This window comes from Hemitrygon akajei, chromosome 6, assembly GCF_048418815.1.
Source record: "Hemitrygon akajei chromosome 6, sHemAka1.3, whole genome shotgun sequence".
Taxonomy (NCBI): domain Eukaryota; kingdom Metazoa; phylum Chordata; class Chondrichthyes; order Myliobatiformes; family Dasyatidae; genus Hemitrygon; species Hemitrygon akajei.
Genome location: NC_133129.1, coordinates 21995075 through 22021118, shown reverse-complemented (window position 1 = coordinate 22021118; position 26044 = coordinate 21995075). Strand labels below are relative to the sequence as shown.

General features: G+C 47.9%; 1 protein-coding gene and 1 non-coding gene across 2 annotated transcripts in view; one reads left to right on the top strand and one right to left on the bottom strand.

Moving 5' to 3' along the window:
- Positions 1-3502: 3502 nt before the first annotated feature.
- Positions 3503-3619, bottom strand: LOC140729867 (5S ribosomal RNA). The gene has a single exon (XR_012099410.1). It is a non-coding gene; the product is annotated as a 5S ribosomal RNA (ribosomal RNA).
- Positions 3620-9246: 5627 nt separating this feature from the next.
- Positions 9247-26044, top strand: part of ttc33 (tetratricopeptide repeat domain 33) — an 88551-nt gene continuing 71753 nt past the window's right edge. The window contains exons 1-2 of the mRNA XM_073047987.1: positions 9247-9375; positions 12087-12305. Coding sequence (XP_072904088.1) covers positions 12088-12305 — 218 coding nt within the window. The 5' untranslated portion in view covers positions 9247-9375; position 12087. The remainder of the gene's footprint in view (positions 9376-12086; positions 12306-26044) is intronic.

The following is a 26044-nucleotide window of genomic DNA, read 5'->3' as shown; positions in this document are numbered from 1 at the left end:
CACTCCAGCTTGAGGAGTGATTCGGACACAGAGTCGATGGGCAAGTGCGCAGACCCAGCCACATTCTCACTGGGAGAAATCGGCACCTCCATCGAGCTGAACCACAGGGCTGGCAGCCATGTCATCGAGTTCTTCGAGATGTGCGCCAACCTGATCAAACTACTGGCCCGATAATGGATGCTCGCCTCCTCTTCCATGTGCACGGCGCCACGGAAAATCAGTTAAATGCCGCGAAACATCTTGCTCAGAACCTTTAGCTCCCTTTGTGCCAGGCGCTCAAGGGTGCTGTGAACCAGGAGAGAGTCCCTGTAACTAGTACTCTTTCCTTCTCTCTGTGTGCCGTGCCCTAGCCCTCTCTGCCACCTGCCTGTGCGTCTGTAGTAGTGGCTGTTGTGAAATTAATTGCTTCGCTGATAAGTCTCTCATTACAGCCAAGGCAGTGTGTGTGTTGGGTTGGACCCCAGTCAGTGTTTGTACTCCCTCCTTCCTGACTGTGGTGACCAGCATCTAGACACTGATGTGAATCTATTGTCATATCTACTTACGCTGGCAACTGGACGGGAAACTCTTGGTGTAAGGGCCAGTGCTGGGTGAGGATAGTCGTATAATAGTCTTAGAGAACTACAGCACAGAACAGGCCCTTTGGCCTATCTAGTCTGTGTGGTTCTGCCTACTCCCTTGATCTGTACCTGGACCGTAACCCTCCCATCCATGTACTAATCCAAACTTCTCTTCAGTGCTGCCTTCGAACTTGCATCCATCACTTCTACTGGCAGACAATACTTCCAAGTGTGGCCTAACTAATGTCTTATCAAGCTTCAGCATATCTCCTTGTGGGCACTGTGGGTCTAGGGAGAGTAAATCCCAGTCTGGGAACACTGACAAGCTGATTCTTGTTACAAAGCCATCAACATGCTAAATGTGTCTCACCCTGCGAGTGTGTGATGGGATAGTGTAGAGGGAGCTTCACTCTGTGTCTGACCCCGGGAGTGTGTGATGGGACAGTGTAGAGGGAGCTTCATTCTGTGTCTGACCCCGGGAGTGTGTGATGGACAGTGTAGAGGGAGCTTCACTCTGTGTCTGACCCCGGGAGTGTGTGATGGGACAGTGTAGAGGGAGCTTCATTCTGTGTCTGACCCCGGGAGTGTGTGATGGGACAGTGTAGAGGGAGCTTCACTATGTGTCTGACCCCGGGAGTGTGTGATGGGCCAGTGCAGAGAGAGCTTCACTCTGTGTCTGACCCTGGGAGTGTGTGATGGGCCAGTGCAGAGGGAGCTTCACTCTGTGTCTGACCCTGGGAGTGTGTGATGGGCCAGTGCAGAGGGAGCTTCACTCTGTGTCTGACCCTGGGAGTGTGTGAAGGGCCAGTGCAGAGGGAGCTTCACTCTGTGTCTGACCCTGGGAGTGTGTGATGGGCCAGTGCAGAGGGAGCTTCACTCTGTGTCTGACCCTGGGAGTGTGTGATGGGCCAGTGCAGAGGGAGCTTCACTCTGTGTCTGACCCCCCCCCCACCTTTTTTATATATACAAAATTTCTTTATTACAAATTTGGTGCTATATATACAAAACAGTGACGAACACAACTACTTCACTACAAGTAGACAATAGACGTTAAATCAAAATGTTTCTATCTATATCTATGATGGCAATTACACCCCGCAGAGCCCAATGGTCCCAGAGCGCCTATAAGGTCGCCTATAAGGAAATATTGTTCCTTTTCAATATTTACCCGGGCACGAACATACCCCTTAAACATTGCCAGGCAGTCTGCCCGGGGAGATCCTCCCGCCACCCGTTTCCAAGTCCCATGGATGGCTGTTTTCGCCAGCCCCAGGAGCAAGTTGGCAAGGACATCCTCATCCCTCCATGCCCCCCCCTCCTTACTGGACGACCATATATAAATAGGGTGGGGCTAAAATGCAACCAGAAGGCGAGAAGCAGTCCACACAAATACGCAAAAAGGGGCTGCAGCCTCGCACACCCTATGTACATGTGTTACACGGTCTCCTTTAGCCCACAGAAGGTGGCATGCGGGTGGGAGATCTGTGAGCAACCTAAAGAATTTATTACAAGGCACCACCCTATGCAGCAGCCTCCATCACAGATCCCCAAGGTGCAAGCGAAGAACCCCCTCATAAAGGGACTTCCCACTGGAGACCTCCCTCACCTCCAGGTGGAAAGACCTACCACCACGACGTTTGGGGACGGTGGACAAGGGCAAGGAAGTAGAGGGTGTGGAGCAGCAGCCCATATAGATACCTCCTACCTGCATCCCTGAATGGGATTGTGGGTGTCGAGGAGAGACGGCTCAAGTTGTGTGGACTCGGCTCTCGGAGAAGATTGCAGGGCCTGGGCCCAACAAGCATCTCAGCCTGAGTCGGTCCACACGCCTGAGCTGCACTGACAACCGTTGAGGTAGGGCAAGGGTCGGCCAGGACTCCGCTCTCTGCCAGAGGAGGGGACTCCCGGCCTGAGGCAACCATGTTCCAGACTCTCAGTAGGTCCTGATGGAAGCTGGGCAGACTCTGCAAAGCAGCATGGCTGACACCCACCAATGGTAGCCACATGTCTTTGTGAAGACAGCAACCCCTCCAGAGGAAGAAAGTCGCCAACATGTGCCACCTGGGAGGGTGCTCGGCGTACAGGAATCTCTGCAGAGTCCTGAGGTGGAGAGCCGCCAGTTGCGTTCGAATGCACACCTGTGGCTGTCCGCCCTCTCCCACTGGGAGACTCAAGGCCACTGAGGAGACCCAGTGTTTCCTGTTGCCTCAGAAGAAGTCCACTAACTTCCTCTGCATTCTTGCAACAGAAGGGGCAGGAGGGGTCAAGGTGACCATCCGGTACCACAACATGCAGGCCACCAGCTGGTTTATGACCACCACCCTGCCTCGATAGGAAAGCACCCTGGGAAGGCCTGACCAGCGCCCCAGCCGGGCCATGACTTTCGTCTCCAGGTCCTGCCAGTTCGCCAGCCAGGTCTCCCCAGAAGGACTAAGGTAGACTCCCAGATAGAGAAGACATCTGGTGCTCCACTCAAAAGCTCTCATCTCCTCCGGCAGGGAGACCACCTGCCACTGACCCACTAAGAGTCCGGAACATTTCGCCCAGTTGATCCTAGTGGAGGATGCCAGCAAGAAAACTTTTTGGCACTCGAGCATCCTTCACAGGTCACTGGGATCTGTCACCATGAGGAGTACGACGTCAGTGTAGGCCGAGATGACGACCTCCATGTCCGGTTCACGCAGAACCAGACCCCCCGTCAGCCTTTGCCGAAGAATGCTCAGGAATGGCTCGACACAGATTACATACAATTTACCAGACATAGGGCACCCCGAAGAAGAAAGACATCTCCGAGTGGAGTCATCAGGACGCTGTCATGACAGTGTTTTTTAGCAGACTTTCTTATTTTTACGAGGTTGAGTTGCTATCTCGACACTCAACTGGTTGGATTCGAACTCGAGAGCCTTCGCTCCGAAGTCCAGCGCTGATGCCACTACGCCACCAGCCTGCTGCACCTGGTATTCCCAGGTGGTCTCCCATCCAAGTACTAACCTGGCCTTAGCCTGCTTAGCTTCCGAGATCAGATGAGATCAGGCATTTTCAGGCTAGTATAGCCTGACCCCGGGAGTGTGTGATGGGACAGTGTAGAGGGAGCTTCACTCTGTGTCTGACTCTGGGAGTGTGTGATGTGGGACAGTGTAGAGGGAACTTCACTCTGTGTCTGACCCCGGGAGTGTGTGATGGGACAAAGTGGAGGGAGCTTCACTCTGTGTCTGACTCCGGGAGTGTGTGATGGGACAGTGTAGAGGGAGCTTCACTCTGTGTCTGTCTGAATGACGTTGGGAGTGTGTGATGGGACAGTGTAGAGCAGGGGTTCCCAACCTTTTTTGTGCCATGGAGCCATATCATTAACTGAGAATTCCCTGGACACAGGTTGGGAACCCCTGCTCTGAACAATTCCTGTCCAAATTTCTTTTAAATATTGTGAATGTACTGTCCATGTATCGAGCCCTTTTTCTGGCAGCTCATTCCGTATCCCCACTGTAGAGAACATTTGTCCTCAAGGCTCCCTTTAAATCTTTTCTCTCTCACCTTAAACCTGTGCACCGTCCCCACAAAAATACACCCCCTCTTCCCACCAAAGAAAGCGAATGCACAGCTGTGGCTCCCTGCACCTCTTCTCGGCTCCACACTGGAAAATCAGGAATGGCTGACTCCGACTAATCTTCCCAGTCAACCTCTGTGCTGCCTCTGTCCGGGCAGTGTGTGATGGGACAGCGTAGATGAATCTTCACGTGAATCGAAATCCGGTTTAATATCACTGGCATATGTCTGAAATTATGTTGACTTGTGACAGCAGTACAGTGCAATACACAATATTTTAAAAACTATTAATAAATATATATAAATATTTAAATTAAGTCGTGCATAAAGAGAAGGAAAAGATAGTGAGGTAGTCTTCATGGGCCTTTCAGAAATCTGATGGTGGAGGGGAAGAAGCTGTTCCTCAGACACTGTGTGTGTGTCTTCAGGCTCCTGTTCCGTCTCCTTGATGGTAACATGGAGAAGAGGGCATGTCTTGGGTGATGGGAGCCCTTAATGATGGATGTCATCTTTCTGAGGTACATACCCTCAACTCGCTAATCCTAATCTGTACGTGTTTGGAGTGCAGGAGGAAGCCAGAGAACAGCCATGCACACTGGGAGAACGTACAAACTGCTAACAGACAGCGGGGCAATTGAAACCCAATTTTACAGCTGGCACTTTAAATTGTTATGCTACTCTGCCGTTAAATTTCTATCATGTTAATGAGGGTGCAGTGAAGCTCAGTCTGCTCCATCAACTTGCTAATGTGTGAGCACAGGAAATGGCCATGGTGAAGAGGCTGAGAGTAGTTTGTCCCCATGCTGCTAACTTAGGAGAGAAGCAGGAATACGTTGAGGAAGGTGATCAATCTCCCGTGTTTGGAGGCTGCTGATCACTGATGATAGGGAGAACATACACTTTCTGCTGGAATTGTGAGTGGGAAAATCATAAACAGAAATCTCCGAGACTTGGATGCAATCCAGGGTATTTTCGGATCTCTAGCTGTTTTGTTTTTGGAAGTATTAGGAATTTGTCCCGGTGTGAGCCAGCCCTACCAAAGGGAAGGGAACATTGCCACTGAGTGCACTGAATCAGCAAACCCTTTTTGTATTCTGCATACGTCTAATTTTGTAGTTTTTACTTTATAGGCATTGTCTACACTGATCTGTAATTCAGTACTGAATATAGTAATGTCTCTTGCCACATCACGGCTTTCATAAAGGATTAAATCAATAAATGCAAATAATTTTGTAAAAAAATAAATGGTGATTTTGCAATCAATCCAACTGACAGTGCAATGTCCTCATTTCCAGTGTCTTGCAATTGATCTAATGAGATCACTGTTCAGAGACAAACAGACACACACAATTTAGCACAGATTAGACTGAATGAAGCACAGCACCTTCCTATTACATACTTGCAGGTCGGGGACAGAGTGAAGCTCCATCTATGCCGTCCCATCACACACTCCTGGAGTCAGACACAGGGTTTAACTCCCTTTACACTGTCCCAACATACAGTCCTGGGGTAGGACAGAATGAACATCTTGTCATGCCAGGACAGGGATAACAAATTATGAATAATGCAAAGCCCTTCAGGTCATGTCAAATACACCTGGAGCAGGGACAATGTGGACTAGATGCAGAGTAAAGTTCACCGTGTAACTAATATTAGACTGTTTCCTACCTCAGTAGCTGTTTTGCCAGCTGGCCAGTGCCATTGGGTTGTAGGTATTTATCAAGAGTTAGAATACAGGCAGGATAGACAAAGGAGAGTCAGTGGGTGGTGTTAATTTGGATTTTCAGAAGGCCTTTGACAAGGTGCCACAAATGCGGCTGCTTAACAAGCTCCAAGTCCGTGGTATTACAGGAAAGATTCTAACATGGATGGAAGATTGGCTGACTGGAAGGAGACAAAGAGCCGGAGTAAAGGGGAACTTTTCTGGTTGGCTGCCAGTGACTAGTGTTCCGCAGGGGTTGGTGTTGGGACTGCTTTTTGTGTTGTATGTCAATGATTTCGATTATGGAATTGATGGCTTTATGGCCAAGTTTGCTGATGGTTCAAAGATAGGTGGAGACACAGTTAGTGTTGAGGAAATAGGAAGTCTGCAGAAAGACTTGGATGGGAGAATGGGCAAAGAAGTGGCAGATGGAATACAGTGTAGGGACGTGTGTGGTCATGCATTTTTGATCGAAGGAATAAAAACAGATTATTTTCTAAGGAAGAAACTTAATAAATTGGAGTTTTGAAGTTAAAAGTAAATTTATTATGGAAGTACATATATGTCACCATATACAACATTGAGATTGATTCATTTCCTTGTGAGCAATTCACAGTAAATACAAGAAACACAATACAATCAATGAACGATCACACCCAACCTAACAGGATAGACAAACAACCACTGCAACAAAAAAAAATGAACCATGCAAATAAAAGAAGAAAAAAAATAAATTGAATTGACTTTATTTCTTACATCCTTCACAGACATGAGGAGTAAAAGTCTTTACATTACGTCTCCATCTAAATATGCAATGTGCAATCAGTAATTTATAGAACAGTAAATGTAACATAGAAGTACATTCAAATCAGTGTGTTAATCAGTCTGATGGCCTGGTGGAAGAAGCTGTCCCGGAGCCTTTTGGTCCTGGCTTTTATGCTGCGGTACTGTTTCCCAGATGGTAGCAGCTGGAATAGATTGTGATTGGGGTGACTTGGGTCCCCAATGATCCTTCTGGCCCTTTATCTAATCTATAAGTATTGAGATCATGAGATGATTGAAATGAGTCCATTGGTTGTGGGAACAGTACAGTGATGGGGTGAGTGAAATTATCCCATCTGGTTCAAGAGCCTGATGGTTGAGGGGTAATAACTATTCCTGAAGCTGATGGTGCAGGTATTGAGGCTCCTGTATCTTCTTCCTGATGGCGGCAATGAGAAGAGAGCATGACGTGGGTGGTGGGGGTCCTTGCTGATGGAAGGGAATCATGATTGATGATGCAAAGGGAGTTGGGAGTTCCCGTGCAGGATTTCCTAAAGGTTAATTTGCAGGTTGAGTTGGTGGTGAGAAAGGCAAATGTAATGTTAGCATTCATTTTACGAGGACTAGAATACAAAAGCAAGGATGTCATGTTGAGGCTTTATGAAACATTTGTCATCAATTTGCTCTAACTATCTCTCTATTTTGAGGCCTTCTGTTGGTCAGGGTTGACCATGTCTAACAGTAAAACAGTACACAAACCAGGGCTGTTCGCTATGGAGACAAGCTGTTGCCTTGTGGCAGCCTCCCGCTCTCCAGGCAGCTGATTCGAAAGGAACAACGAGACCGATACAGTTTGGCACCAGCGGTGTCGCAGGAGTTGCTAGTCAGTGTTGAACTCAACATAGGATTGCCTTAGGGACTCCAGCTCTGTGTTTAGGGTTGAGTGGGTTAAGCCACAAGGCAGTGGAGGTTTGAGATCAGGCTTTCCCTTCTCCTTCCTGTACTGCCAACCATGGCTGATGAGCCCCTTCTGCCCAAATTTATCTATATTGTAACAGTAATCTTTATTAATGCTGTTGCAAAACAAATGTCATGCATATGTCAGTGATAATAAACCTCATTCTGAAAACGCTGGAGGAACTCCGAGGGTCAGGCAGTGCCTATGAGGGAAGTGGATAGTTGATATTCCTGCCTCCATAGTGCTGCCACTTGCTGAGTCCCTCCAGCTTTTTGTGTGTGTTGCCTCACGCACACTCAGTGTAAAGGAGGCCACATTGCAGGAACCTCGTGCAGTTGAGTCTGGTGGAGATGCAGGTGAAGCTCTGCCTCACCTACAAGGGCTGTTTGAGACCCTGAGATTTGGCAAACAGCTCCCAGCATGGTCAAGCTTGTATAATCCTCGTAACTGCCTGGGATCTGATAAACCTCATTCTAGAGTTGCCCCACATGAGTCCATCTACAGACTGCTGAGATAACACTCTCAAAACCATGTCCTACAGATCATGTGTCAGTCATGGGTTCAATTCCTGGCACTGTCTGTAAGGAGTTTGTACGTTCTCTTCATGATCGCGTGGGTTTCCTCCCACAATGCAGAGACATGCGGATTAGTAGGTCAATTGGTCACGTGTAATCAGGCAGTGTAGGCTGGTTGGATAGTGGAACTGCACTCCGAAGCACCGAGCTGTAATAGTGTCACACTATCTGCTGCACTACCGTGCAGTATCTTTACATTAAATAATATAAAATTGTCTTAAGCCACAGGGTCTAGGTGCACGGTCAGGAGAAATAGAGAATCTGAGCAAATTACCCAGAGGGTGGTGGAGACAGACACCTTCATGACGAATGGTGAACAGCTGAATCCCGTGCTGGTCACTGGGATAGTATAGATAGGTCACGTAGTTGTGATGGGCTGAAGGGCCATTTCTGTGCTGGATTGGTTTGTTGTTGTGTGTACTGAGGTGCAGTAAGAAGTTTTGATTAGCACGCCATCCATACAGATAATTTCATCACATCAGCGTAGCCGAGTGGTTAGATTAATACTTTATCGCACCAGGACTGGGGTTCAATTCGCACCATGGTACGGTCTGTAAGGAGTTTGTGCGTTCTCCCCTTGTAATGCACGGTTCCTCTGGTTTCCCCCCACAGTCCGAAGCCGTGCGGTATGTCAGTTAATTGGTCGCATGGCAGCGCGGTCTACCGTGATGTATCTCTAAATAAGAGTTGATACGGTGGTGAGTGGGGACTATATCCTCAACATTGACTTTAGACCCCATGACGGTTCACAGGAACATGGTAAATGTGGGCAAGGAAAGCTCACGATTCCCTGTCCCTGTTCTTCCTCAACTGGTGAGTCGGTGCCTCTCTCTGCTGAACTAGCACAGAGCAGCAATGGTTCCGGGTACTGTGGGACCTCCGGCGTCCATGAAGATCAGTGAATGCCTGAATTGGCTGAGCCCGGAATGACAGTGAGGGCTGGAGGAGGAGGGGTTCGGATGGGAGAAAGAGCGGGGAGAAGTAATGAGGAGGGTGGGAGGGGTGTTAAAAGAATGAGGGAGTCACTAAACTGGCCATTGTACCATAGTGAAGGAGATGCCCCCTCTGAATCGCAGGCAGCCGGCAATCTGCGATGGGGGGCGCATGCGCAGTTATGGAGTCTCCAGGCTCACGTTGAGGCGCCTGCGCAGTGGCTGACTAAGGAGGCCAGGTCCGGATTCCGACGCAGGCGTACTGGGGCCGCGATCCCGAGAGCGAGCGTGAGGCCTCGGGCCTGACGGAGGGGGTCCGAGCGGAGAGGACAGGGACCGGCAGGTTGGTGCGGGGCCGGGGTGAGGGACCGGCAGGTCGGTGTGGGGCCGGGGTGAGGGACCAGCAGGTTAATGTGGGCCGGGGTGAGGGGGGTGAGGGACCGGCAGGTTAATGTGGGCCGGGGTGAGGGGGGTGAGGGACCGGCAGGTTAATGTGGGCCGGGGTGAGGGGGGTGAGGGACCGGCAGGTTAATGTGGGCCGGGGTGAGGGGGGTGAGGGACCGGCAGGTTAATGTGGGCCGGGGTGAGGGGGGTGAGGGACCGGCAGGTTGGTGCGGGGCCGGGGTGAGGGACCGGCAGGTTGGTGCGGGGCCGGGGTGAGGGACCGGCAGGTTAATGTGGGCCGGGGTGAGGGGGGTGAGGGACCGGCAGGTTGGTGCGGGGCCGGGGTGAGGGGGGTGAGGGACCGGCAGGTTGGTGCGGGGCCGGGGTGAGGGACCAGCAGGTTAATGTGGGCCGGGGTGAGGGGGGTGAGGGACCGGCAGGTTGGTGCGGGGCCGGGGTGAGGGACCAGCAGGTTAATGTGGGCCGGGGTGAGGGGGGTGAGGGACCGGCAGGTTGGTGCGGGGCCGGGGTGAGGGACTGGCAGGTTGGTGCGGGGTCGGGGTGAGGGACCGGCAGGTTAATGTGGGGCGGGGAGAGGGACCAGGAGGTTAATGTGGGCCGGGGTGAGGGGGGTGAGGGACCGGCAGGTTGGTGCGGGGCCGGGGTGAGGGACTGGCAGGTTGGTGCGGGGCCGGGGTGAGGGACCGGCAGGTTGGTGCGGGGCCGGGGTGAGGGACCGGCAGGTTGGTGCGGGGTCGGGGTGAGGGACCGGCAGGTTAATGTGGGGGGGGGGGAGGTGAGGGACCGGCAGGTTGGTGCGGGGCCGGGGTGAGGGACCGGCAGGTTAATGTGGGGGGGGGGGGGGGTGAGGGACCGGCAGGTTGGTGCGGGGCCGGGGTGAGGGACCGGCAGGTTAATGTGGGCCAGGGTGTGAAGGTGCGAGGGACCGGCAGGTTAATGTGGGGCGGGGTGAGGGACCAGGAGGTTAATGTAGGGAGGTGTGAAGGCGCAAGGGACCGGCAGGTTAATGTGGGGTGGGGTGAGGGACCAGGAGGTTAATGTAGGGAGGTGTGAAGGTGTGAGGGACCGGGAGGTTAGTGTGGGGCGGGGGAGAGGGACCAGGAGGTTAATGTAGGGAGGTGTGAAGGTGCGAGGGACCGGCAGGTTAATGTGAGGGGGGAGAGGGACCAGGAGGTTAATGTAGGGAGGTGTGAAGGTGCGAGGGACCGGCAGGTTAATGTGGGGCGGGGCGAGGGGGGGGGGAGAGGGACCAGGAGGTTGGTGAGGGGGAGAGGGTAATGGGAGAGATGTTGTTGGGGTGGGGGGTGAAGGCGTAGGGTGAAGGGTGGGGAGAGTAGAGGCGGGGATAGGGCTGGGGAGATGGAATGGAGGGGATCAGGAGAGGTCAAAGAGGTGGGAGGGAATGGTAGGGAAGGGAACTAATCGTTCCTATCAACTATCCTCTGCTCCTGCCAGCCACAACACTGATTTGCACAGGAAAATAGCAAGAGCAATTCGGCCCCTCCAGCTTGTCCCACCTTTCAACGACTGATTTATGGTGCTTCTAGCCCTCCTCTGCCAGTTCCTGCTGACCCTCTAGCCCTTGATCCTCCAGACATTCCTCTATCCCCACCTGAATGCTGTACAGATGTATCATGGAGAGCAGTCCGACTGGTTGCATCATCGTCTGGGGGGGGGGAGGGGGGCACTGCCCAGGAGCAGAAAAAGCTCCAGAAAGTTGTCAGCTCAGCTAGTTCCATAATGGGCACTTGCCTCACAAGTATTGGAGATGTCTTCAAAAGGTCATGCCTCAGAAAGGTGGCATCCATCATTCAGGACCCCCAGCACCCAGGGCATGCCCTCTTCTCATTGCTGTGCCATCAGGGAGAGGTACAGGAGCCTGAAGACACACACTCAATAATTCAGGAACATCTTTCCCTCTGCCATCAGATTTGTGAATGGACAATGAACCCATGAATACTACCTAACCATTTCCCCTTGCTTTTGCACTGCTTATTTATTTCTTTGCATGTATTTATTGTAATTTATAGTTTTTATGTATTGCAATGTACTGCTGCCACAAAACAACAAATTTCACAACATATGCCAGTGATGTTAAACCTGATTCAGATTTTAAAAATTTATCCAGTGACCTAAAACAAAATTTATATTAAAAATCTAGGGTGCCTAAGACTTTTGCACAGTGCTGTGTTTATTACCTGATTACCTGGGCTATATACTACATGCATTTTGATTTGTATTTATTAACTTGTGGTAATATTATATTTTATGTGCTGTGTGTGATATATGTCTTGTTGGCACATTGGGGTCCGGAGGGGTGTTTTGTTTGGTTGTAGATATGTACAGTCAGATGACAATAAACTTGAACTTATTTTGTGTTATTTATTCTTTTTGTGCCACATCAGATCCAGAGTAACACATATATAATTTTCCTTTATACTTGTGACATTAAACAATCTTGAATCTATTCCCACCTTAAGTTATATCTGGTCTCTACCACCCTCTGTTAAAAGGTCAGGGATGGCTCTGGCTCCTGTTCGGATTTCCATGTTTGTCCGTGTGCTGATTGTCCCTAGGGTTCTGGAATGATTCAGATGTCCATTCTGAATGACCCTTTGGCTTTGTCTGTCTCCCCCTCTCCCACCGCAGGATGACTTCCTTTGGCTGGAAGAGGAAGGTTGGCGAGAAGGTGTCGAAGGCGGCCTCCCAGGTCTTCGAGGCGGCTGCGGAGGAGGATGGTGAATTGGTGGACGCTGACGTGGATTGGTTGCACGCTGCAAAGCGTCGGCGGGAGACACTGTTGGAGGACTGTGCTGTGAAGAGCAAGAGACTAAAGGATGAGGGGGCCTTTCTGTCGGAGAACGGCAGGTGAGCTGGGTTTGGGCAGGATGCTGTCTGAGAGTATGGAAGAGCCCTGATTGGTGAGGGTGCCCTGACTAGATGGGATTGAATATTGAAAGGCTTATATAGAGCGGATGTGGAGAGGATGTTTTCTATAGTGGGGGACTTGAAGACCTGAGGGCGCAGCCTCAGAATAGAAGGATGTCCCTTTTAGAAAGTCAAAAGTTCAAAGCAAATTTTATTATCAGAGTATATGTATGTTCCCATATACAACTCTGAGACAACACGAGTGAATCTGCAGATGCTGGAAATAAATAAAAATTTCAAAAAAACACAAAATGCTGGCAGAACTCAGCAGGCCAGACAGCATCTATGGGAGGAGATAGTGACAACATTTCGGGCCGAAACCCTTCATCAGGAGTGATGGGGGTAAGGTTGGAATTGGGGCAAGGGGTGGTGAAGTCGAGATGGTTAATGTCCCGACAGCATTAATGTCCCCACTCTGAGATTCATTTTCCTGCAGGTGTACTCAGCAAATCTATAGAATAGCAACTATGACAAGGTCGATGAAAGATCAACCAGAGTGCAGAAGACAATTATGCAAATGCAAATGTAAATAGTAAAAAAACAGGATATCATAAAGTATCAAGAGTCCTTAAAGTGAGATCAGACTGTTACGTTCCCCGTAACTGGGTGACTTACCAGCAAAGATAGAGAGGTCCGCTGAAGTCTGATGCTACTATTTTCAAACGTTTTTATTTATAAAGGGGCACAAACGTATGGTTAATACAAAACATTCAGATCATATACGTCGTCAATACTCAATTTAAAGCACAGGTATAGTAATAATCAATCAGAAATAAGCTCTATCGTTGTCTAGGGGATAATACTGAGTCCAATGGAAATATAAAAGTCACTCATAAATCTGCAGGCTTTTCCGTTTGAGAACCGCTGGCATTTCACGTGTTGGAGAGAGAGATTGGTGAGAGAAAGGAACACTTGCCTGTTGTCTTTGCGAAGCAAATCCCTGTTGTTAGTTATAACGGTTTTTCCTTTGGTTTCAGCCACAGACTTCCGATCCGGAATCTAATGCACGTGGCTACCTTCAAAATGGCTTCCCGCTCCGACGGGAAGCGCTATCGTGTCTTCTTAGTGTGTCTCCTTGGTGCGTCTGAGGGGCCGACTCGGTAGCCCACCTTTTATCGGGACTTGCAGGGTTGTAGCTGTCAATCAGGGTGGGGTGAGGCAATCTCTCCTCATCTCCCAGCCCACGTTGCCCTGAGGGTTTGCACGTAACCCAGTCCCCATTCCACAAAGGTGTCTCCAAGAGACAATGGCCATTTCCGTGGCTTTTGTCTGGCTGAGAGGCCAGACCACATTCCAAAACCTGGAGGCCTCTCCCTCACTCTCCTGAGTCCAATTCAGCACATCGCTCTCTCTCTCTTGGGTCATTGACCTCCCCCCCCCCCTTCACTAGGCTCTTGCGATTCTCACAAAGGAGGGGGCTGGGGTCATAACACCTCCCCTCTTAAAAGTTTTTTTTACCAGCGGTTAAAAACAAGTTGGTACAGAGTCTTACAGGATTTTTGAATCTAACACACTACACAAGCTTTTCTTTTCACAGAGTACTACTGTTATACATTCAAGTCAGTATCTAAACAGGTAACAATTACAGTGTCCCTTTCTTTAGTATCTTAACATCGCGTACCGTACTAAAGTCTTGTAGCATCAGACTTCAGCTCAATAACCACCTATTTATTTATTTTCTTCAGCAACAAAACTAAGGAGGTGTGATCTTAGCTTAGGTGCATCTACAAAAGTTTATGCAAATACTAATCGTTTCGGTCATGTTACTTCACCGGCAGGTCTCCAAAGGGGTTGTCTTTATTATTCACAGGCTTTGGTGCAAACCCGTACAACCGGCGTTGCTGTTTAAAAATGGCATTTCTATTACCGTAGATTTCGCACTACAGAGCGCACCTGATTAAAAGCCGCTGGCTCTAATTTTAGAAAGAAAATCAATTTTGTACTTGTACAAGCCGCACCGGATTTTAGGCCGCACCGGATTTTCGGCCGCAGATGTCCCACGTTGTAATATGAGATATTTACACAGAAAGATATTACACGTGAGGATTTTTTAACTTTTAATTAAATCCATATGGTAACATAAACAAATACGTATTGCAAATGCTTTTTTTCGAACCGTGCCTGTAACGCGGCTACTTTTAAATATACGTTGCGTATACTTTTTTACTGAACAACATTCCAATATCTCCTAACGACTGGTAAAAAATATATATACTGCAGCCTACCAGGAAAAGTTATTGATCGCCTTTAACTTAAAAGCAGCGTTCGCTCAGATCTAATGCCGCTCGCCCCCACCTTCCCGTTTATCGCAAACCGGTATTTCCCACAAGACGCGGCGAAACCGGGTGTGACGTCATAGCATCCCGCGATGTAGTACAGAAAACAAATATAGTTAAAACACTTCTAACTTTAACTAGAAATTACTAACAAATGAATTACTAAGCGAAAATATTATAAACTAAATAACTGCCATCAAGGCAGCACAATGCTTTTCTTCGAGTGTTTTCCATGTTGATGAGGGTGAGTACAAATGACTGATTTACAATAATTTAATTGTGAAAGTGCGCTTGATTTATCGTACAATTTCATTGGACCTCTGTGAACTACTCATCAATTTTATTGGTCTACTGTTACGAGGCAAAATGTTTTTGGCGGCATGAAAAAAAATCATGCATTAGCCGCACCGTAGTAAAGGCCGCAGTGTTCAAAGCTGTTCAAAATGTGGGAAAAAAGTAGCGGCTTATAATCCGAAATCTACGGTAACCATCGCCTCTTTTCCGGTGAGTCCCCCCGTGGGGAACTTGAGTAATTTGGCGAGGTACTCTCCCGCCTTTCCTTTCCACAAGGGTTATTCTCTTAACTCCGTGTCCCCAACCTAGTCCATCATGGGACTTTCCACCCAATTCTTTAATGCTACACAGGTAGTTAACCCTTTTGTCAAGACCATGCAGGCTGATGTGTTTCAGTTCGAACCTTTTCCTCCGGCCGCATTTAAATTTCGGCTTCCTCACAGCGCTTTCTTGAATAACAATAGCGTGTGGGGCACCTTTACATTCCAAATCAACCTGTAATCGATGCGCAGGCATCAATCTAGACTTTAATTTTTTTTCATTCGATTTGGGAACTACAGATTTACCGTTCTCCTCCACAACAACAGTTATCTCCCCATTCGTAAACTCCACATTAACTCTGAACACTCCCTTCAGCACAACCATCGGGGAACTCACACTTCCCAAGGTTAACCCTTTCTTCCCCGAACCAAGTCTATCTGATCCAAAAGGACGGCCGTCTCGTCCAGCTGAGTCAAGTACCTCAGCCTTTTTCTGAGCTCCGTGACTAGGTTCAGGACCACGTGCATCCCCATCTTGGACACACTCAAACGGGGCATTGGCCTCTTCCAGGCTTTCAATACCCGTACCCTTTTCAAATTCTAAATTCCCTGATCCTCCTAGTTACTCTCTGGGCAACTCACTTCCGGAGTAAACTCAACCCCGCGGGCTGAAACAACCTCATCTGCCAACCCAGCAGACTTCTTCAAGGTAATGGCATCCTTTTCATCTAGGACTACCCTCATTTCATTATCGGGAACACCTTTAGAATTTTCAACTTCTTCAAACAGTTCTGCCAAACCAGACCGATCATCCATGTCCAACCCTGGACCTTTTAACAGCTTTATCTGTTTCTCATCTTTATTTCCTACCTCTAGGACCGTTTTCTTCGCTAAGGGAAGATCTACCTTCTCTCCCTTACCCCCTTTTACGTTACTATTCCTCGTTTTACCACCCTCAAAACCCTCGTGGCACAGGGTTGGTAAAGACGTCTGGGCCAAATCAAAACTGGCCAATTTTAAACTGCTCTCATTCTCAGCGGCCGCTCTCGACAGGCTGCGAGTGACCGCGCATGCGGGATAGCTCGGGGACTCTATGGGCGGGGCCTCAACACGCACCGGTCGGCGGGTCATAGTCATGGCCGACCAAACTTTTCCTCCTGCTAAATCGTTTCCAAGGAGGACATCCACGTCAGTTCTCGGGAATTCTGATGGCACCCCCATTTCAACTGATCCATACACCAGCTCACAATCCAAAATGACCCTACGTAAAGACACCCTTTCTGTCCATTTTCCTATTCCTCTCAGGGCTACCTCGCCCGTCGGAGGTCCGAATTGTAATACGTTACGGCTAATTAATGTTAGCTCCGCCCCCGTGTCTCTCCAAATCCGTACGGGAATTGGTGGGTCCCCCTTCCTCACAGACACGGTTCCGTGTGACAGATAAATCTCCGACCCCTTGCGCTCTCTGCTTACCTGGGACCCTCTTGCCGATTTTCTGATTACCACTGCAAACCCGATAGGGACCGCTGCTTTCCCTCTCTCTGGCTCCTTTCTCAGAGCAAAGCATTTTGATGCAATATGTCCCACCTTTCCACAATTAAAACAGGTTAAACCAAGAAATCTCCAGCTTTCTTGCCTTTCCCCCTCAACCTTACCACTAGCTCCCGGCGGGACCTCTGCCTCACTTGGCGGACTTCCTCGATCGTTCCCACGGTCTCTCTGGGAACTTTTTGGCGAGGAAAACTTTGTCTTGTGGGTTAGGGCATATTCATCTGCGAACCTAGCAATTTCTGAGATGGACTGATTCGTCCTCTCATTTAAATACATCCGGATCTCTTCCGGAACACAACCTTTAAATTCCTCAATCAAAAATAACTCCCTGAGACGCCCATAATTCTCGGCCACCTTTTCCGCGGTGCACCAACGGTCCAAGAGCACACCCTTCTCATGGGCTAGCTCGGTATACGTTTGATTCCACCCTTTCCTTAAATTTCTGAACCTTTGTCTATACGCTTCAGGTACTAACTCATAACCCCGGAGAATGGCCTCCTTTACTTGGTCATAATTCCCTTCCCCTTCCGGGGGCAACGCTGCATATGCCCGCTGTGCTTTCCCTCGTAACACACTTTGTAACAACGCCACCCACTGCTCTCTGGGCCACTTCTGATTCACTGCCACCTTTTCAAAAAGCAAGAAATAACTATCAACATCCGTCTCCTCGAACGGGGGGACCAACCTCAACACCCGACTAACATCAAACCCCTCCTCTCTCTCTACCCCTTGAGCTCTTCGCTCTTGCCTTCGCCTGTCCAGCTCCAATTCATGGCTCCATTGTTTCTCTTTCTCCTCATACTCTCTTTGCTTTTCCGCTCGGTCCTTCTCTTTCTCGGCCCGTTCCTTTTCCTTCTCAGCTGCTTCCAGCTGCTTTAACTGGAGCTCATGAACCCGTTTCACCTCTAATTCCTTTAGTTTGAACACCTGCTCCCTTTCTCTCTCAGCCCGTTCCTTTTCCTTCTCGGCTGCTTCTAGCTGCTTTACTTTAAATTCATGTTCCAACCTTACTTTCTCCAACTCTAACTGATCTGTCCCACTCACTAATATCTTTTCGGAGATATTTTCCAACTCCTCAGCTGCAAGCACCTTCTTCCCAATATAATACTGAGCTATGACCCTTCGCACTTCCCGCTTTTTCATTGATGACCTCACCTCTGTGAGGTCTAACCCCTTCGCCAGATTTACCAAGTCTAATTTGGTAGCCTTCTCTAGCGCCCCCGGAGTCGGGTTTCTCATAAATTCATCCACGTCCATCTTTGCTGGTTTTCTGTCTGGCTACCTGCGTACCCAGATTCAAGTTTGGACTTACAGCCCGATTCACTGACCCTCCCCTTTGGTTTCAAGATGAGTACCCCACTTGTGACGTTCCCCGTAACTGGGTGACTTACCAGCAAAGATAGAGAGGTCCGCTGAAGTCTGATGCTACTATTTTCAAACGTTTTTATTTATAAAGGGGCACAAACGTATGGTTAATACAAAACATTCAGATCATATACGTCGTCAATACTCAATTTAAAGCACAGGTATAGTAATAATCAATCAGAAATAAGCTCTATCGTTGTCTAGGGGATAATACTGAGTCCAATGGAAATATAAAAGTCACTCATAAATCTGCAGGCTTTTCCGTTTGAGAACCGCTGGCATTTCACGTGTTGGAGAGAGAGATTGGTGAGAGAAAGGAACACCTGCCCGTTGTCTTTGAGAAGCAAATCCCTGTTGTTAGTTAAAACGGTTTTTCCTTTGGTTTCAGCCACAGACTCCTGATCCGGAATCTAACGCACGTGGCTTCCTTCAAAATGGCTTCCCGCTCCGACGGGAAGCGCTATCGTGTCTTCTTAGTGTGTCTCCTTGGTGCGTCTGAGGGGCCGACTCGGCAGCCCACCTTTTATCGGGACTTGCAGGGTTGTAGCTGTCAATCAGGGTGGGGTGAGGCAATCTCTCCTCATCTCCCAGCCCACGTTGCCCTGAGGGTTTGCACGTAACCCAGTCCCCATTCCACAAAGGTGTCTCCAAGAGACAATGGCCATTTCCGTGGCTTTTGTCTGGCTGAGAGGCCAAACCACATTCCAAAACCTGGAGGCCTCTCCCTCACTCTCCTGAGTCCAATTCAGCACATTGCTCTCTCTCTCTTGGGTCATTGACCCCCCCCCCTTCACTAGGCTCTTGCGATTCTCACAAAGGAGGGGGCTGGGGTCATAACAATACAAACACAGAAAGCCTACACACAATACAGACCCTTCGGCCCACAAAGATGTGCCGAACATGTCTCTACCTTAGAAATTACTAGACTTCCCCATAGCCCTCTATTTTTCTAAGCTCCATGTACCTGTCCAAGAGTCTCTTAAAAGACCCTATCGTATCTGCCTCCACCACTGTTGCCAGCAGCCCATTCCATGCACCCACCACTCTCTGAGTAAAAACTTACCCCTGACATCTCCTCTGTACCTACACCCCATCACCTTAAACCTGTGTCCTCTTGTGACAACCATTTCAGCCCTGGGAAAAAGCCTCTGACTATCCACACGATCAATGCCTCTCATCATCTTATACACCTCTATCAGGTCACCTCTCATCCTCCGTTGCTCCAAGAAGAAAAGGCCGAGTTCACTCAACCTATTCTAAAAAAGCATGCTCCCCAATCCAGGCAACATCCTTGTAAATCTCCTCTGCACCCTTTCTATGGTTTCCATATCCTTCCTGTAGTGAGGATAATTGGTTGTGGGAACATCTCAACGGATGGGCAAGTGAGTATAGTTAACCCCTTTGTTCAAGAGCAGAGCTGAGGTGGAGTTTCTTTAGCCAGAGGCTGATGAATCTGTAGAGGCCAAGTCATTGGGTATATTTAAAGTGAAAGTTGATAGACTCTTGATTAGTCAATGGCAAAGGCAGGAGGAGAGTGAGGTTGAGAGGGATAATAAATCAGGTGTGGTGGAGAAGGCTGAATGGCTTAATTCCATTCCTTTGTCTTGTGGTCTTATTCAAGAGGTCATGGTCCATACGGCACAGAAACAGGTGTAAGTGGTCTGTACGGATCAAGATATCCCATCCAAACTAGTCTCCTTTTGTTGGCCTGGTAGCAAAGTGGTTAGCATAACACTGTTACAGCACCAGTATCCCAGGCTCAATCCCTGTCGCCATCTGTAAGGAGTTCCGGCATTGTCCCTGTGACTGAAGATGCACCGTTTATGGTTAGTGAGTTGTGGACGTGCTATGCTGGTGATGGAAGCATGGTGACATTTATGGACTGCCCCGAGCATATCCTCAGACTGTGTTGGTCATTGACACTTTATAAGTTGCCACTCATCCTCAGGTGCTTTAGTTTCTTTCCAAGGTGTATGTGTTAATAGGTTAATTGGCCACATGAATGTAATTAGGCTGGACCAGAAGGGCTGTATCTCTAACTGTTTAGAGCGGAGAATGACCTTCTGCCCAACGAGCCACACCACCCAGCAACTCGCCTATCACAGGACAACTTACAATGACCAATCGACCCTCCAACCAGTATGTCTTTGGTCTGTGGGAGGAACCTGGAGCACCCAGAGGAAACCCACACGCTCACGGGAAAGTGTGCAAACATTTGAATTGAGCTGTAATAACATCACACTAGCAGTTGCATTACTGTGCGTTATCTCTACATAAAATAATATAAAATTGTCTAAAGCCATAGGGTTTAGGTGCGCGGTCAGGAGAAATTGAGAATCTGAGCAGCATTACCACCCAGAGGGTGGTGGAGACAGACACCTTCATGATGAATGGTGAACAGTTGAATGCTGTGCTGGTCACTGGGATAGTATAGATAGGTCACGTAGTTGTGATGGGTTGCAGGGCCATTTCTGTGCTGGATTGGTAGATTGGTTTGTTGTGTGTACTGAGGTGCAGTGAGAAGCTTTGATTTGCGCGCCATCCATATAGATTATTTCATCACATCAGCATAGCCGAGTGGTTAGATTAACACTTTACCGCACCAGGACTGGGTTCAATTTGCGCCGCGGTCTGTAAGGAGTTTGTGCGTTCCCTCTGTGGAACATGTGGGTTTCCTACAGGTGCTGCAGTTTCCTCCCACATTGCAAAGATGTATGGGTTAGTAGGTTAATTGGTTGCATTGGTGTAATTGGGTGAGAAAGGTCTCTTACTGTGCCGTATCTGTAAATTAAAATCAGTACACTGAGGTAGTACAAGGGGAACCAATAACAGCATGCAGGATAATGTGTTATAGTTACAGAGAAAGTGCAGTGCAGGCAGACAATAAAGTGTAACAAGGTACGTGAGGTGAGAAGTCCATTTTATTAGGGGACTGTTCAGTAGACATAACAGAGGATTGAGGCTGTCTTTGGACCTGGTGGTTGGTGTTTTCAGGCTTTTGTATCTCTGCCCGATGGTTGAAGAGAGAAAGTCCAGGAATTATGTTGTGGTTTATCGTGCCTTACAAATGACCAGGAGACGCAAAAGATTCTTCAAGAAGGGTTAAACTTTAATTTGCAAATCAAAGCTGAGACAGTCATTGAGCTAGTCGCTGATTGTCTACCGAGGATCCTCGGACACAGCAGCTTTTTAAAGCAATCTCCTGGACCAGTTGCTATAGTTGCATATCACACATACTATCTTGTCCCTATTGTTTCTACCTATTGACTTATTCATGTTCTAGTCTACATCTCTTAGCTACCTCTCATTAACACACCATTGTCTCCTACATTCTTAAGATTTCAAATAGCAAGTTCAAACTACATAATCTACATCAAGGCTGACTACATAGCTTTGGTTACACAGCAAACAAGTTCAAAGCAAAACATCTCTTAGCTACCTCTCATTACCACACCATTGTCGTCTACATTCAATTGGATACATGCATAGCACATAGCAAACTTCAAAGCTGACTACCTCTCTTAGCTACCTCTCATTAGCATATATTACCACACCATTGTCTTCTACATTCCTAGCATTTCACATAGTTTTGGTTACACAGCAAATAATACAAGTTTTATACTCCATAATATTTTATACTCCAATAGTGTGTTCTGTAATTATGCTGGCTGCTTTACCAAGGTAATGAGTGTAGACAGAGTCCATGAAGGGGAGGCTGGTTTCTGTGATGTGCTGAGCTGTGTCCACAACTCTCTGTAGTTTCTTGCAGAGCAGTTATCATACCAAGCCATGAACATGTAAGTAGTGGGCATGCTATGTTGGGACCGGAAGCTCGGCATCACGTGCAGGCTGTCCACAGCTCATCCTGGGATTGTGTTGGTTGTTGATGGAAAAGGTGCATTTCACTGTATGTTTCGATTTACATGTGGCAAATAGACTTCTAACCAAAACCAGGATGAGGTAGGATATTACTCCCATCCTAGCTGCACTGCATTGCCTTCCTATAATCTTTTATAATTGATTTTAACATTCTCTTACTTGTTTTTAAAGCTTAAAATGGTCTGGAACCGGAGTACATCACAGAATCACTTTAGTTTTATAATCCTGCTTGAGCTCTCGGGTCTTTTCAGGGAGAAAGTTTAAATTTAAGAGACTGACGGAAGAAGACTCTTGAGCTCAAGCAGCATTATTAAAGATATTGGCGGGTCAGCAGGTCACTCCTAAACTGTGGAACTCAAAACAATAAGGGATGCAGACTCAGTTGACACTTTGAAAGTCTAGCTCAGAACTTATTTAACTGGTAACATCTTTTTTATCTTTTCAGAATCTATAGTTAGGGGGTCAGACAGGTGATTCTGTGGATGCAGGAAAGAAACTCAGTTGGTAGTTTGCGTCCCAGGTGCCAGGGTCCGGGATGTTTCAGATCGCATCCAAGATGTCCTGTAGTGGAAGGGAGAACAGCCAGAGGTCGTGGTACGTATTGGTACCAATGACATAGGTAGGAAAAGGGAAGAGGTCCTGAAAAAAGACTACAGCGAGTTAGGAAGGAAATTGAGAAGTAGGACTGCAAAGGTAGTAATCTCGGGATTACTGCCTGTGCCACATGACAGTGAGAATAGGAATAGAGTGAGGTGGAGGATAAATGTGTGGCTGAGGGATTGGAGCAGGGGGCAGGGATTCAGATTTCTGGATCATTGGGACCTATTTTAGGGCAGGTGTAACCTGTACATAAAGGACAAGTTGCAGTTGAATCCCAGGGGGACCAATATCCTGGCAAGGAGATTTCCTAACGCCACTGGGGAGTGTTTAAACTAGAACTATTGGGGGGTGGGAACCGAAATGAAGAGACTGGGGAAGAGGAGGTTGGCTCACAAATAGAGAAAGCTTGTAGAAGGTGTGAGAGGGACGATAGGCAGGTGATAGAGAAGGGACGCGCTCAGACCGAAGGTTTGAGATCTGTCTGTTTTAACGCAAAGAGTGTTGTGAACAAAGCGGATGAGCTTAGAGCGTGGATCAGTACTTGGAGATACGACGTGGCCATTACAGAGACTTGGATGGCTCAGAGACAGGAATGGTTACTTCAAGTGCCGGGTTTTAGATGTTTCAGAAAGGACAGGGAGGGAGGCAAAGAGGTGGGGGGCGTAGCACTGTTGATCAGAGATAGTGTCACAGCTGCAGAAAAGGTGGACGTCATGGAGGGATTGTCTATGGAGTCTCTGCGGGTGGAGTTTAGGAACAGGAAGGGGTCAATAACTTTACTGGGTGTTTTTTATAGGCTGCTCAATAGTAACAGGGATATTGAGGAGCAGATAGGGAAACAGATCCTGGAAAGGTGTAATAATAAGAGTTGTTGTGATGGCAGATTTTAATTTCCCAAATATTGATTGGCTTCTCAAGGGGTTTAGATGGTGTGGAGTTTGTTCAGTGTGTGCAGGAAGGTTTCTTGACACAGTATGTAGATAAGCCTACAAGAGGAGAGGCTGGACTTGATTTGGTATTAGGAAAGGAACCTGGTCAGGTGTCAGATCTCTCAGTGGGAGAGCATTTTGGAGATAGTGATCACAATTCTATCTCCTTTACAATAGCATTGGAGAGAGATAGGAACAGACAAGTTAGAAAAGTGTTCACTTGGAGTAAAAGGAATTACGTGGTTATCAGGCAGGAAATTGGAAGCTTAAATTGGAAACAGATATTCTCAGGGAAAAGTATGGAAGAAATGTGGCAAATGTTCAGGGGATATTTATGTGGAGTTCTGCATAGGTATGTTCCAATGAGACAGGGAAGATATGGTAGGGTACAGGAACCGTGGAGTACAAAGGTTGTAATAAATCTAGTCAAGAAGAAAAGAAAAGCTTACAAAAGGTTCAGAGAGCTAGGTAATGTTAGAGATCTAGAAGATTATAAGGCTACTAGGAAGGAGCTTAAGAAGGAAATTAGGAGAGCCAGAAGGGGCCATGAGAAGGCCTTGGCGGGCAGGATGAAGGAAAACCCCAAGGCATTCTACAAATATGTGAAGAGCAAGAGGATAAGACGTGAAAGAATAGTGTTACGAACCCCGTAACTGGGTATCATACCAGCAAAGATAGGAGTATCCGTTGGAGTCTGGTGATACTATTTTTAACAGTATTTATTAGTAAAAATGCACAAAAATATTATCAATGCAAATATACAGATAATATATGTCATCAATACTAAACCTAAAAGTGCGGGTATAATAATAATCAATAAGAAATAAGCTCTATCGTTGTCTAGGGGATAATGAATTGTCCGATGGAAATATAAAGTTCAGTTCAGTTCATGCAGGCTGCAATAGTTGTTGGTCGCTGTTGCAATTGTTGGAGAGAGAGAGAGAGAGAGAGAAAGCAGTAACAGCTATTGACTTGCCGACTTTCCTTTTACGATCTTGATCCGTCGATGCGTTGTTGTTGTGGCCATTCACGTATGACCCCTCCGTCCTTTAGCTAGACCGTTCTTCCATGGCGGACTCGTCACCCAGGCAAAGGTGGACACACACACAAGCCCCCACCGGTCTCGTAGCATCTCTCCTGGTGTGTCTGAGGGGTGTTTCCCCAGACCCTACTTTTATCCCCACTTACGGGATCTCAGGTGTCAATCAGGTTGGGATGATGCAACCCATCAACCAGACCACTCTGGTTGCCCCCGAGGGGTTTCAATGAATAGAACAGTACTCAATACACAATTCCTTCTCTAAGAGACAATAGCAGTAATCAGTGGTTCCGTTCCGCTTTTGTAAGGAGGAGACATTCCACTTTTGTGTATCTCTGCGTTGTCTCTCTCTCATTTCCTTGGTATCAGACCCGAAATAGTAGCGATTTTGCGATTCTCAAAAGGGGGGGGGGACTTTGCACCCTTCTGCCCATCAGAGTTGCTCCTCATTCGTAACAATAGGACCTATCAAGTGAGACAGTGGGAAAGTATGTATGGAACCGGAAGAAATAGCAGAGGTACTTAATGAATACTTCACTTCAGTATTCGCTATAGAAAAGGATCATGGTGATTGTAGTGATGACTTGTAGCAGACTGAAAAGCTTGAGCATGTAGATATTAAGGAAGAGGATGTGCTGGAGCTTTTGGAAAGCATCAAGTTGGATAAGTTGCCGGGACCGGATGAGATGTACCCCAGGCTACTGTGGGAGGCGAGGGAGGAGATTGCTGAGCCTCTGGCGATGATTTGTGCACCATCAATTGGGACGAGAGAGGTTCCGGAGAATTGGAGGGTTGCGGATGTTGTTCCTTTATTCAAGAAAGGGAGTAGAGATAGCCCAGGAAATTATAGACCAGTGAGTCTTACCACAGTGGTTGGTAAGTTGATGGAGAGGATCCTGAGAGGCAGGATTTATGAACATTTGGAGAGGTATAATATGATTAGGAATAGTCAGCATGGCTTTGTCAAGGGCAGGTCGTGCCTTACGAGTCTGATTGAATTTTTTGAGGATGTGACTAAACACATTGATGAAGGAAGAACAGTATGTGTAGTGTATATGGATTTCAGCAAGGCATTTGATAAGGTACCCCATGCAAGACTTATTGAGAAAGTAAGGAGGCATGGGATCCAAGGGGATGTTGCTTTGTGGATCCAGAACTGGCTTACCCACAGAAGGCAAAGAGTGGTTGTAGGGTCATATTCTGCATGGAGGTCGGTTAGCAGTGGAGTGCCTCAGGGATCAGTTCTGGGACCCTTATTCTTTGTGATTTTTATAACTGAGCTGGATGAGGAAGTGGAGGGATGGGCTAGTAAGTTTGCTGATGACACAAAGGTTGGAGGTGTTGTGGATAGTGTGGAGGGCTGTCAGAGGTTACAATGGGACATTGATAGGATGCAAAACTGGGCTGAGAAGTGGCAGATGGAGTTCAACCCAGATAAGTGTGAAATGGTTCATTTTGGTAGGTTAAATATGATGGCAGAATATAG